The sequence below is a fragment of the Nipponia nippon genome, unplaced genomic scaffold (assembly GCF_047370975.1).
Source record: "Nipponia nippon isolate SJK-2023a ecotype South Korea unplaced genomic scaffold, ASM4737097v1 scaffold_18, whole genome shotgun sequence".
Lineage (NCBI taxonomy): Eukaryota > Metazoa > Chordata > Aves > Pelecaniformes > Threskiornithidae > Nipponia > Nipponia nippon.
The window spans coordinates 9,989,586-10,002,666 of record NW_028262334.1 but is presented as its reverse complement, the minus strand read 5'-3'; the positions used below and the strand labels follow the sequence as shown (position 1 = coordinate 10,002,666).

Here is a 13,081-nt window from a genome sequence, read left to right as displayed (position 1 = left end):
AACCCACCATACTAGAGCTTTAAAAGTGTTTGGCAAACAAAGGATTTTTAATACAAACTATTTAAATTTTAGAGCTAGGGAATACGATTACAAAGTAAGTCTTTTGTGAATATAGAAGAACGACACCACGTACAATTCTCAGGACTTCAGCCACGTTTATACAGGTGATCTAGCGTCACTTACGGAGCCCCACCAAAAGGGGAAGAACTTTAAAGGCAACAAAATGTAAGCCTTTTTGGACACTGTGCACTCAGCACTCATCGCAGTCCTGGTTAGCGACAGGGCTGCAGCTTACCAACGGCTGGTAATGAGACTTCAGCTTGCAACACCAGCTCACACGTGAATTTAGGCGTTTACAGCCTATTACTAAGAGTAATTGCACTAATCACGACACCGTAAGGTCGCTGCAAAACACTCCGCTCGCTAAGCACCAGCTTCTGTCCCCGGAAATTTGATCTCTTGATCAAAGTCATAACGGACCAACGATCTTTCCTAAGCACTTATCTCCTTTCTGATAATGGCCAATAGAGGATGCATAGGGAAGAACGCAATAACAATGTAATTAGCGTGCCAATACTTCCTTGGAATGACCTCTACATTTCCAGGAATTTACTTAATTGTTTACATAACCCACATAAACCTCTGGCACCCACAACATCCAATGGCAGCGAGAGTCTCAATTTAATCACGTTGTGTGAGAAAGTAGCTCTTCCCACCACACACACACTTCGGAATCTGCCATCTGACAGTTTCATTTGATTCGGCACTGTTAAATTAACTAACGTTTGTGCAGAATCAGAGTTATTCTTACAATTTTCGTTCATTCACTTTAAACGGTCACACATTCTGAAGTACCTCATCAAAGGGTTTTGTGATGCTGGTTTCCAGCTGCCAGTCCATGGTCCGCCACACCTTCAAACTTCGGTCGTCAGCCTGCGAGGCAATATATTTTCCAACAGGATCCCAGGTCAGCCCTTTCACCAAGCCAGAATGCCCCTTCAAAGTGGCAAGAATTTCTGTGCACACGAAACGGAGAATAGAGAGGAGTTACTGACCTCTCCTTTACGACAGACTGTTGAGGAGATTTACGAGATCTTTTTGAAACAGCGTATTAAATATAACCTGTTTTAATGTACAGACAACAACATATCAGCCAAACTGGAGCCTGTATTTAAGCTAAGAATGACATAAAAAGAAGTGGGAAAGAGATCTCTGGACAGAGTAAGGGGTGCAAAACTCTTTATCGGTAGTAGATCAGAGCGGGAAGACCAGCAGAGCCCAGGCAGTGCAGAATAGCACGTTCAAGCTATGGAAAGCAGCGGTTTAACTGAACTTCAGTTAAACATTCACCCTTTCCTCTGCACCCAAAGATCACTGCAACAAATTCAGCTCCGTGCACCGAACATGAACTAAGTCAAAGCTGTGACTGAGCAGGCACACAAGCCTGGCAGACCTGGTAACCTACTTTCAGTCGATCTCTTGCTTATCAGACTGTGCGAGAAGAGGCCGAGAGCACTGCACAGGCTACACAGCTAGCTTGGAAGTCTGAAAACTCCGACATGAGGATTGGAAGCAACCCTAAAATAAATGGCAGTGACTGGGCACCACACAACGGGAGTGTAACGTGGTGAGAGGCAGCCAAACAGAGGAACGCGCTCCCCAACTGCTGCAGGCCCTCGCGGGCTGGCGAAAGCCGCCCAGCGCACCGGCTGCGCCGGGCAGCGCGGTGCCCGAGAAAGAGAGGCCTCGGGACTGTGGGAATTGCCAGCACTGCCACAGCGGAAGAAGGAAAACGGCCATCAGATGTAAGACTCGAGAGCTTCCGCTACTGCGAGGCTCCCCTAGTCCCTCCTTCCTCCCCTTCATCATGTAAAGTCACGCTGCTTATTACGCAGCGGCATTTAAAATGGGGTAAATAAGACAATGACCCCCGAGGGCAAATGAATGGAAAGTCCCGTAGGTACAAAGGCAACAGGGAAAAAATATGTGCATATATAGATGTAATATATCAAGCTGAAGTTCTATTTATTTGGGATTTTGCAGAGAAGGTGAAAAAGAAAAAACATGTAATAACGACCTTCACGTCAAATCAGCAGCACAACCTGAACGTAGTTGTTGTCTACAGCAGAGTGGAATCCACTGCTCACTGCCTCCCAACGTGGAAGAAGGACTGACTCACCAGATGGCAAGCATGTCTTCTCAAAAGACCGACAACCCGTTCCCACACAGAGATTTTCAGTCAGTGAAATACACCCAGGGAGGGAAGAGCTTGTCACAAAGCTTCGCCTACTTGCACGCCTGAAATGCGAGAACTCTCACCTGGAAATTTGACAGCATTCCAGATAACAACAGTGTTATCCACGCTACAGGACGCCAGCCAGGCATCATGGGGAGACCATGCTACGTCCATGACATCTGTTTAAAAACAAAAAGTTTCCATATAAGACGTTGATGGTAATCAGAGAATCCAAAAATCTTTTTAAAAAGAACTTGCGTGGCAACATTTTTTCTATCACCAATAAATTACTATCATCTCACTCGAGTGGAATGTAAGAAAGAACACAGCACCACTCATTGGGAGTGAGGCTCTCCGACTTAAAACGTTCAAAGGGGAACAAAAAACAAATCCAAGGCAGAGAATGCGACGTTTAGTAAGTCCTAATGCCCGTATAAAGTACTGGGTCTCATTTTGAATGAAAAAGCAACAGCAGCTATTGCAATGCACTCGCTTTATTCCAACACACGTGGAATGATCAAAGTGATTTCAATCTTGATTTTAATCATAGCTCATGTCAGCAGATGCAAAATGCATTTGAAATTATCTGGTTTATTCATCTTTTGCATTGCTCTTTAGTTGTTTTTTCCTAAATAAACATTAATATTCTTTGGTTTACAAAAACTTTATCTTCTGCCAACCAGGAGATTATTCACTGCAAGTGTGAACACTTATTTAAATAAGAATACAGTCAGGCTTCCTTTATTCCGATTCATTTTTAAGCTAGCAAATAGCAAAATGCAAGTTACGTGGTTGCTAATTTTTCCACTACACAGTTGCCGGAAGTTTTCTACTACGTTGCCAGAAGTTACTTGTATGAAAATCGGCATTTGGTTAAAGATTACATTTTCTTTTAGATTTTCATTGTTGCTCTTAAAAGCAATTACTGACTTGCCACCAAATACATACGCTTTGAGCAAGAAAATGTGACACTGAAAAACATTTTTTTTTCCAAATACATGCAAATTATGTTCATTCAACATCTTTTAACTTACCTCCTGAATGGCTTCTGAGAATCGATACACACCTCCACTGCTCAACATTAGTAAGTTTGCTGCTAGAACCAAATACAGTGCTAGGTCCAATGTACCTAATTAAAACAGAAGCAGTTATCAACAGAAGCACCTCCAGTTCTTCAAACTTTCTTTCTAAAGACATTCAGCTGCACAGTGCGCTGCCACTTTATAGTCAGTTATTCCTGCAATGAAAACTGAAGCAACGCGGTTTTTTAGAGAAAGTAATCCCAGTTATTAAAAAATCAGCTTCAATAAAATGTACAGTTTCTACGGATAGCAAAAAATGGTAACATTTAAGATAACTCTTCAAATCTCATCAGGAAGCTTTCTTCCAGGACAGACGAAAATGCCTCAGCTCCGTGAGAGGAGAGAGCCTGCCCAGGCAGACACGGCCTGCAGCCCACGCGGCAGCAGGGACCGAAGCTCCCACGCCAGCGACGGGCCGTCGCAGGTTGCAGCTCCTTACGCACCGGGCAAAGCGGTGAGCTTACAAAAGCCAGCACAGGGAAGAAACACTAAGAGACAGGACAGAGCAACCTACTTGGAATAAAACATAAAATTGAGAAGGAAGAAACATGCTTACGCAGCTCGTTTCCACACCATAATCAACTTGTCATCTCCCCCTGAAGCCAAGTAAACGCCATTGTTTGACCATCGCACACAGTTCACACAAGCTGAAACGCAGAAAAGAAAGTCTGTAAGGTGAAATATGAGAAAAAGTGGTTCTAGACTGGGGACAGAGTTTATAATAAGCAAAACTTGGCAGGAGATGTTTAGGATTTACGTGTGCTTTTTCCACTCCAAGCAGCTACTCTGCTTTAGATAAGTGAATTGGTACTTATCTTTCAGCAGCAGTTGAGGAACTTCTTACTTTAAAAAAACCTATTCCTTATTTAAAAAAGCTTCACTAAAAGTAGCTCAAAAGAAGAAAGATTAATATTCACTTAACAAAGGAAACTGCTTGTGGCAAATGAGGTGGGATTAAGAGGCCAAAGAAGGAAAGATAAAGGGGACAGAAAGACAAAAGAAAGAAAGAAAAAGAAAGAAGAAAAGAAAGGGGACAGCTTGTCCAGGTAACTATGCTGTCAAACGTAATGTGCCCTAAATCCGGGATAATTTAGAACTCTAACCAATACACTTCATATGATGTTTCCTTTATACTTATTTCTTCTCTTGCCCTTTCCTTCAGCGCTCCCCCGATTCTCAGAACGTGCATTATTGATTACTTTGTGGCCACAGCTGGAAAAAGTTCATAGGGAGGAGATTTCCAAAGGTATCTATATTTCTCTGTACGTTTTCCCACATTTTAACAACATTTTCTGCTGAATATCTAAAAAAGTATATAGCCAAAGTACGAGACCCCTCTGCTGCACTTTACTGATGGATTCACCACTGGACAGGGCACGCTCTTTGTAATTACAACCATGTAATGCTTCAGCTTTGGCAAATTACCAACAGTCAGTTAAAAAAAAAATAAAAATCTTTGTTACCTAAGTGATTGTCCATCTGACAAAGCATCTTGGGAATATTTTCATTCTTTTCATCTTCCTCTTTCAGGACAGGAGCCATATTCCAGATCACAACTTTCCCAGAATCCTGACCTGCAAGAGCACAAAAAGCCCCCCTTTTTAAATACATGCAAAAAAGCTTTTCAACTTAATCTGAGCTCCAGAACAGATGCTAAAATGTAGGTATTACTGCAGCGGGAGCTTTGGAAACACCTGAACACAGATGAGATTCTGATATAATTACACCACATCAGCAGTGTTTTATTTTTCTTGGAGCTATTAAAGTTATACAGCCTTGTTCAAAAATCATACTGTACATAATGATACCAACCATAAGGATGAACTATTTATAATAAAATTGTATTTGAAAAGAGAAAAGATACATTCAAATCCTAAATTGCAATTATTGTAGTCAACATAAAATTATTCACTATCGTAATCCAAATAATATTTTTGCACATATTTCTTGAGCTATTCCATTTATATAATGGGATTTTTTTGGTAGCAATAGCTCTGCTATTTAGCAGGTCAAAAAGGCCAACTTCACATTCAGTTCCTCTTCAAATAAAAAAGAGATTTGGCCAGCGTGCCCACAACTCAATTACTGCAGCTATTATCTCAATGACGTCCAGGAGGACGAGCACATCAGCGAACGTAACGCTGCCTTCTGCAGTAACAGCAGCACTTTTCAATACCTTTTAGTGACTTATATCTCTAAGAAACAGACACTTATGTCAGTGCTGTGTTTTTAAAAGGGTCAAACGGATTAAAGCGTTGTGAAGGCACAAGATTATTGTTATAGCCCAAAATTCTGCCTTCTATCAGTACGCAGATATACCTTGTCCTCCTGTTGCAAACTTGGTCCCATCTGGGTGAATGTCCACTGAAAATATCGGCTTTCCTGGAATCAGAGAACAAGCAGCAACGTACTGAATTGTTTTACAGGCAAGAGAACGCAGCAACGCCAGAAGAACCGTAACTCTTCTGGATGGCGAATAACTTTCTTCTTCTAAAAGCTACAGTTGTAAGAGTTACAGCTGACTGCAAGCGCTGAAAGCAACTTGTGACAGAAATGACAGCCTATTAAAAGCGTGTACGGAAGTTATCACGCCATAACAAACCAGTGATAACCAAGGACACTTAATCCAGCAGGATACGCCAAATGCCTCAAAGTGAAATAACACCACAAAGCAAGCGCCAACGAGGCAAAACTGTATTTGAGTAAGGAATTTCTTCCAAGTTTCTACAGTTCATTAGCTGATGACCTGAAGCAAGTTTTGTTTTGGTTTCTGGTTTTGTTTTTTTAAAAACCCTCCCCAATCTCAGACTGCATCTGCTGGTCACGCAATTACCTGTCTCAAATTTAAATTCTGTTGTTATGAAGTGCTTCTACCATAAGCCTAGCTTTTCTGTTTATGGCTTCCATATAGACAAAGGAAGACTAACCAACTCTAATACTACTCTTAAATCTCTCCGTTCTCCATATGCTACATCTTTCAGAAGAAAACAAAGTTTTATGAGAATGTAAACCCTATAGCAAATAACTAGGGTAGCTGGGGAACAGCTTTGGACACCGGACAACCCCCCCTCTCAGCCTGTTCTGCTCCGACCACCAGATCACGCACGCTCTCCTATATCTTCACAGTTCTTTCAGCCTTCGCAGGAGGAGAAGGAAGAGGGGAAAAGCACGCTTACTGCCTTTCAGTGATGCTCAAAGAGCTACCGCTAAGGGTTACTTGAAGGAATACGCATGTGATTTCCACATTCAAGTAGTTTTTGGCAGCAGTCCGAACCCTTTCAAACCGGAATGCTTCTGCAAGCAGGATCGCACACATGCCAGTATAAAACCAGGCAATTTATCATAACAGCCAAAAGAACTAGTACCTGCCGTACCAAGATTACTCGATAAGCTTCCCATGTATGTCAATTCTTGCACTGTATCTTCACGATACGTTAAAACATAAACGGTAAACCTGGAGAATTTATCCAGCGATAGGTTTTGTGTTGCAACTGTAGCATCTGAATTCCTTGACACGGAACTGCTAACAAAACCCTCACCCAAATATCCAGTACTTCTTACTTTTCGAGGGATACGCATTTTGCTTCAGGTCAACATTTATTTTCTTTATGTTGTCTTGTTTTAAGGTTTATTTTATTTGGATTTATATTGCAACTCTGGCATATGATTCCCCTTAAAATTTTTTACAGGCAGCCAAGCAAAGACCTTAATTACAGTAAGATGGCACTCAACTTGCATTCCTTCCAAGTCCTTTAGACCGCATAAAACACATAAGCTGAGACTTAGCTGTGGCTTTTCTTCAGATTGTTGTGCCTGATACTGTCTTTTATTCTGTTAACTTGACTGCAACATACAGGGCTAAGCTGAATATTTTGAGAAGCACAGGCAAGCAGCAAACATTTATTTTGTCCTTCCCAAGATGTGGAAGTTCCCTCAAATTAAACCAGTGCATCATTTGAAATAGTTTAATCCAGCGACGCTTACGGAAACTGGTCATTCTGTGGACCTTCTGGGCGGCAGAGGTTACCTCTTCAATCTGCGTCAACAGTCTCGGGCAAGAAGACTTACTATGCTCTCAAATTAGCTGTTAGACATGAAGAGGAGAGTGCTCCTTCCAGGAAGCCCGTTATCAAGACCTTTTCGTTGTGCTAACCTGGCTCATTTTGCCTCCGCATCATTCGCACCCATGAGGTGCAATACAGGCTACAGTTCCCCAGCAAATCAGAAGGAACAGCAACCTCTAGCACAGGGGCACCGATCATCAGGAGGAATTATGGCTTCCAGAGTCAGCACGGCATCTATGAACAAGGCTTCAGTAAACTCTGAAGCGGTGGTTCGTAGTTTAACAATACTGTATTTACAATTGGTTTAGCAGATGCAGCCGTCTCAGACAGGAAGACTCGTTCCTCCTCTGCTCTGATTCCCAAAAGCCTGCATGAAAAAGTAGCCGTGACCAAAGCACACCCTGATAGGTTTGTCTGGCAGATACATCGGCTTCTCATTATTCAGGAAAAACAGATACGCAATACATGCCAAAAAATTGTGAAATAAGTCATTGCACCCCTTGCTATGCAAAAATTACAGACACGATGTCATTTTCTTCTCCTTTACTAGGCGTTTAAAACTATCACAGCATCTCCAACTTCTGCCTTACCCTAAGAGCCCAACTCTACAGGAGCCATAACATCAGCTCCCTTCTGCCTTCTGAGCAAAGTTTTTGCACAGACCACAAATGGGGTTGATGAAATTTAGCAAGTTATTTCACTTATGGAGCCAGAGGTAACTTAGCTACAAATTCACCACAGAAGCTTAAAATTAGCCACATCACACCAGGGACAATGTCCACCTAGCCCAGCACTCTTTGCTCAGAAACCAGCACTAGATACCTCCCTAGGGATCCGTACAATGGCAAGCACACAAGCCTTCTTCCTAGGATAATCTTCCAGCTCCAAAAAATGGCAACTCTGACTTCTCAAATCAGAGGCCCAACAGACTTTTCTTCTGTAAATTCAATCAGCCATCTCCGATCCATAAACAACATCAACAGCCCCTAACACAAAGAGACCCATCCTCTGCTCAACCACGGACTCCGTGAGGAGCCACCTACTTCACGTATCCCGCGCCTGCTACCTGTTACTTCAACGCCCCTTCATTCTTCTGCAGGAGGACAGTGAACAACAAGCACTTGACGTTCGCCCCTTTTCTGCCGCTCACAACTCTACACGCGCTCACCACGTCTCCAGGCCCAAAGAGTCCCACTCCGCTCAGTCGTCCCTCGCACAAAAGCTGTCTCCCACTTCTCATCGTTCTGGTCACTCCTCTTATCAGCCTCTTTCAGTTCTCCTGTATTTTATGAGCTGGAGGGGAACTGGCGCTGAAGAAAGAGTTCGAACACAAACGATCCATGTATTTATATAGTAGGATAACATTTTCCTTTTCGTTCTTTTCCTAGCATAAATCTGGGGTTCGATCTAACGAGCACTGAGCAGATATTTTCATAAATTAGTATAATCCTAAAAACTCAGACCTCGGTGGAAGTCATCAGGTCACAGGGCATTATCTTGTACGGGAAGTTTAAAAAGGATATGGACTTTGCACTCCGGAAAGGCGGCGGTAATAAAAGCAGCCCTCAAAACCAAATCAAGTTTCCCACGTGGCCCAACTGCGACCCAGGAAGGGATCCCACGCCACAGGTAACTCATCACACGCAACGATCCACCCAGTAAACTTGGGCTTTTCCGCAGAATTTGCCAATAAGCTTAAAGCACGATGACTTGTGTACGTGAGGTCCATCAAATTAATCTCCTATAAGAGCCAAGTAAATATTGTTTCCATCTGATGGATAATTCCTAATAAATTGGACTAGTTTCATACCTCTCAGTCTCCCCAGCAACGTCCAGATGCATCCAGCAGTTAACCTTTAAAGACATTCTCCCTAGAAGCATTAATTTACTAAATCAAGTGCCGGACTTCTCGGCGTTCGTTCAGGTAAGAGTCCCCCGTTTTCCATGAGGAGGAAAGCGGTCAGACCGCGGCCAGCCCCAGCCTGCGCCCGCTCCTTCACCGGCCGGCCGCGCCAGCCAAAACACCAGCGGCAACGGCAGAATGCCCTGCACACGCTGGCACAGCAGAATGCTTACAAGTCAACCTAGGTGAAACACTACCTACGGGTCAGTCTGGGTTTTATTTCAAATGGCTTTGGATATTATTCCGAGACCTGGGGGTAATATAATTAAACGTGGACTGTTCAGTCGTTTAGAGTCCACAGCTTTCAGTTCACAACACTCTCACTGTGCTCTTCAACTGCAAGTTGAAGTAATTTTATTAGTGGAGGAAAGCATAACTTAAGCTGACAAGAGCAAACCAAAGAGGGAAGCAACTGCCTGTGAACTAGCTCAGGACCACAGGGCATCAGTATTTCATCCCTGGCTCCGGCCGCAATGACCTGTTGGTGAAGCCGAGCGCAGCGGCAGGCCTGTCTGGATGCCTGCAGGGAACAGTAACGACTGGAGACAGGAACGTGAGCTTCTACCGCTTCAGCTAAAAAGATGGCTTGCATCCACTCCTCAGGCAGCAGCAGAGCTACTGCGTGTTTCCGCACCAGAAGCGCGGACCCGCGGCGGCGCAGCCCAGCCTGGAGAGCACCTCGTTCGGACCCGCAGCCAACCCTCAGAGAGGAGCCGCAGCTGCACTCTGTTAGAAAGCAGCGTCTCAACGTCACAAGCAGTTCAGCTCCTACCTAGCGCAAACACCGCGTGAAGTTCCAGGTCGGTTTTGTTACACGCTCAGATTCCCGAGTACCGAAACAGGCGAAACACGGGAGTGCACAGAGGCACATGCGAAGTTCCAGCGCCGCTGGTAAGGGGCTTCAGAACGGCGGTGCACCAGCTCGGAAAGGGGAACCTTCCCAGTGTCCTGCTCCAGAGCCGCGCCTGCTTTTCCTGGCTATCGAGAAACGCGGGGCTTGTCACGATTAAATTAGATTACTTAGATTTCAAAAAAGGAATCGCTAGTAAAGCTACATAGTAGGAACGTATATTGACTCTTTCACGATCTAGAAGGAATTTATGTTTTTAATAAGTTTGCTCTCTACACTTTTATGTCTATCCCTTAAAACACGGAACAAGTTCAATAATCATTAGATAGCTTGCCCAAGTAAACCAAGACTTGCATTTGTTTCCAGTTTTATCAATCTGGAGATGTGAAATGATTTAAAACAAACAAACAAACAAACAAACAAAAAACCCAAGTGATCCCAGGACAGAAATTCAGCAAGACAGAGTGGTTACCGGGGTGCTCCTTCCTCCAGGGTACCGTTACCAAGGGCATACCATTCACAGCGGTGGATAACCGCCACAGGTCAAAGCTACAAGACTTGTTCCATACTACTCGTGCTTTATAAACTGATCACAGACACTGGGTTTTTCCTCACTTCCTTCACGTCCTCAAAATAACAGAGAAGGAGCCATTATCTGATAGCAACTGCTTCCTTCCCTGGGTCCCTGTCTTTACCCGATTACGCTGTCAGATCCTGCCGAAAGGAGCCAAAAGGCACGAGGTCCCTGTTTCAAAGAGACCGAATGCTTTCCCGGGCTCCTTACTGGAGGAGTGTTGAATTTCCTAAGGGTAATCAAGCATCGAAACAAAATGTGATTCTAAAGCAGTAACATTAAAATCTAACGGTGTGTTTTAAGACATTTTGCACTCTTGTAATAATTTCTAAAAAAAAAAAAAGTTTAAATTATTGGAGCTCCCAGCATCGCATTGCATACGGAAGCAAACCAGGTTCATTAAAAACAGAACACCTTATGAGAGACCAGCTGTCTCGTTGGATTATTTGCTTAAAGAACCCAAATATACATTATGTACTTAAGGAAATACCAGTAACGAAACAAGCTCGGAACAAAATGTTCCGAGTAAGGTAATTCAAACCCAAGGAGAAGGTCCTATCTTTAAAAAATACACCAGCTGAAGACAACAAGCCATTTAAAATACTGCATCATTTTTGTTTGTTATTTAACTTTAGGTAATAATCAATGAAACTTAAAGACAATTTTACGTGAATTTCTACCTCAAAACGAATGAGTTTCTGTTCTTTTTGCTTCCAGCCCATCTGATACACGACATCCAACATGACTCACGAATCAATGCAAATATTTACATTCCACCATTACAGCTTGGAGAGATAACGAACTCCGTGCCTATATTTAAACAAAAGCAGGCTCCAATTTCTGCGAGCTGTTATACACGAACAGCACCTTGGGGTTCGCACGGGTTTCTCGGAATCGCAAGGGACCTCCTTTCCCGCCGGCTCAGCGCTTGCCTGCGCTAGTCGTCTTTAAGCACCAGGGCTCTCAAAACCTCGTGTGCCAAACGTACACGCAACCGTCGGGTGCGCGATGCACCTTTACAGAGGCACAGAATGGAAAATTGGGAAGGAGAAGCAAACCACACCATCTGTATCTGACTGTCCTCCGCTCCCGCCGCTGGACTGCACTTTTCAATATTCTTCCTTGCTCTACGTCATGGAAACATGGAAGAGAAGGACACGGCAATAATGAGAATTTCATGCAAAATCTAATAAACGCACATTAAGAGTGTGAAAAGCTTACGGAAAATGCATCCGAAGAAGAAATATTTCCAGTAAGTACTCAGATAAAGTGACATTAAGAAGCCCAAGACAAAAACCTGGAGAGCCAAAATGCGTTAAAGTGCTTTTACCGTAAACGCACGGCATCGCGGCTGAGCAGCCCTCTATTCCCGGCTGTGCCGACTTTCCCTGCTGTGACACTAACTTCTCGTGTCTGTTACCTCACGGAGAACGTATGCCTGGAAGCATCGCTAAACTCATTCTAGTCCGTTCAGTCAAGCACGAACCCCAGAACGGAGCGGGGAGAGGGAAAGGCAGGAGCGACAGCACCTTGACCTGGCGTGTGGCAGAGCCAGCCTTGCTATCGCGACTCTCGCTCGCAACCCAACAGCGGCGAAGCAGCCTCTTGTGCCCGTGGGGGAAACAAAAGGAGTAAAAATTATCGCGATGAGTCTCCGGTACACACAGGATAAATTATCTTTACCCTGCTCCTGGAGAGGTTTCAGAGCAAACAGGTAGGACCATCAAGTGATGGAGACGGCCCGCAGGCAGCGACGCCTGCCGGATCCGCAGCCTGGGTGCGCTGAAAGAGGCCGACTAAACCCACCAGTTTTCACCCTGCGCTCCTTGCCCCACGGATAAGAAGGCACGAATGTTACAGGCCCCTGGGTGCGTTAGCAGACCTTAAAGCATTTTACAAGTGAAGCCGGTGATGAACGTCTGTTTTGCGGGTGGTGAAACTCTGACAAAGTGACTTGCCCAAACTCATCCCAGCAGGACAGCGGCAGAAACGGGCATAAAATTTGGGACTGCCGAGGCCCTGCGTAGCGCGTGATCCTCTAGGCAAAGTATCACAGGGCTTTGCAAATCGAGCCCCGCTGCAAACGGCTTGGCTGAAGACTGTTTTCTGCAGCGGTTAGACGTATCTTAAATTGCTACAGATTTCAAGCACGTGCCCACACCAAAAGGTGCGCCCGTTAAAGAAATCAGGAAAGAAGTTACAGATCTAATCCCTGGGATCTGCAAAGATTTAGGCCGAAAGTTTTTACTCAGCTGCTCCTAAGTGGGCTCCTACTGAAGATCCAGAGGGGCACGGGACAGTCTGCCCACAGGCAGCCAGAAATTAAGATGTAAATGCTACATTTGTTTAGATTAACCAAGCAGAAATGTAAA

The 13,081-nt window shown here is 44.2% G+C and overlaps 1 protein-coding gene across 1 annotated transcript in view; it reads right to left on the bottom strand.

Moving 5' to 3' along the window:
* HIRA (histone cell cycle regulator) overlaps nucleotides 1-13,081 on the bottom strand; it is a 37,857-nt gene that overhangs the window by 23,357 nt on the left and 1,419 nt on the right. Inside the window, exons 2-7 of the mRNA XM_087754627.1 lie at nucleotides 5,638-5,700; nucleotides 4,782-4,892; nucleotides 3,875-3,965; nucleotides 3,271-3,365; nucleotides 2,320-2,415; nucleotides 856-1,016 (exon numbers count right to left, since the gene is read on the bottom strand). Of these exons, the coding sequence (XP_087610753.1) occupies nucleotides 856-1,016; nucleotides 2,320-2,415; nucleotides 3,271-3,365; nucleotides 3,875-3,965; nucleotides 4,782-4,892; nucleotides 5,638-5,700 (617 nt within the window). The remainder of the gene's footprint in view (nucleotides 1-855; nucleotides 1,017-2,319; nucleotides 2,416-3,270; nucleotides 3,366-3,874; nucleotides 3,966-4,781; nucleotides 4,893-5,637; nucleotides 5,701-13,081) is intronic.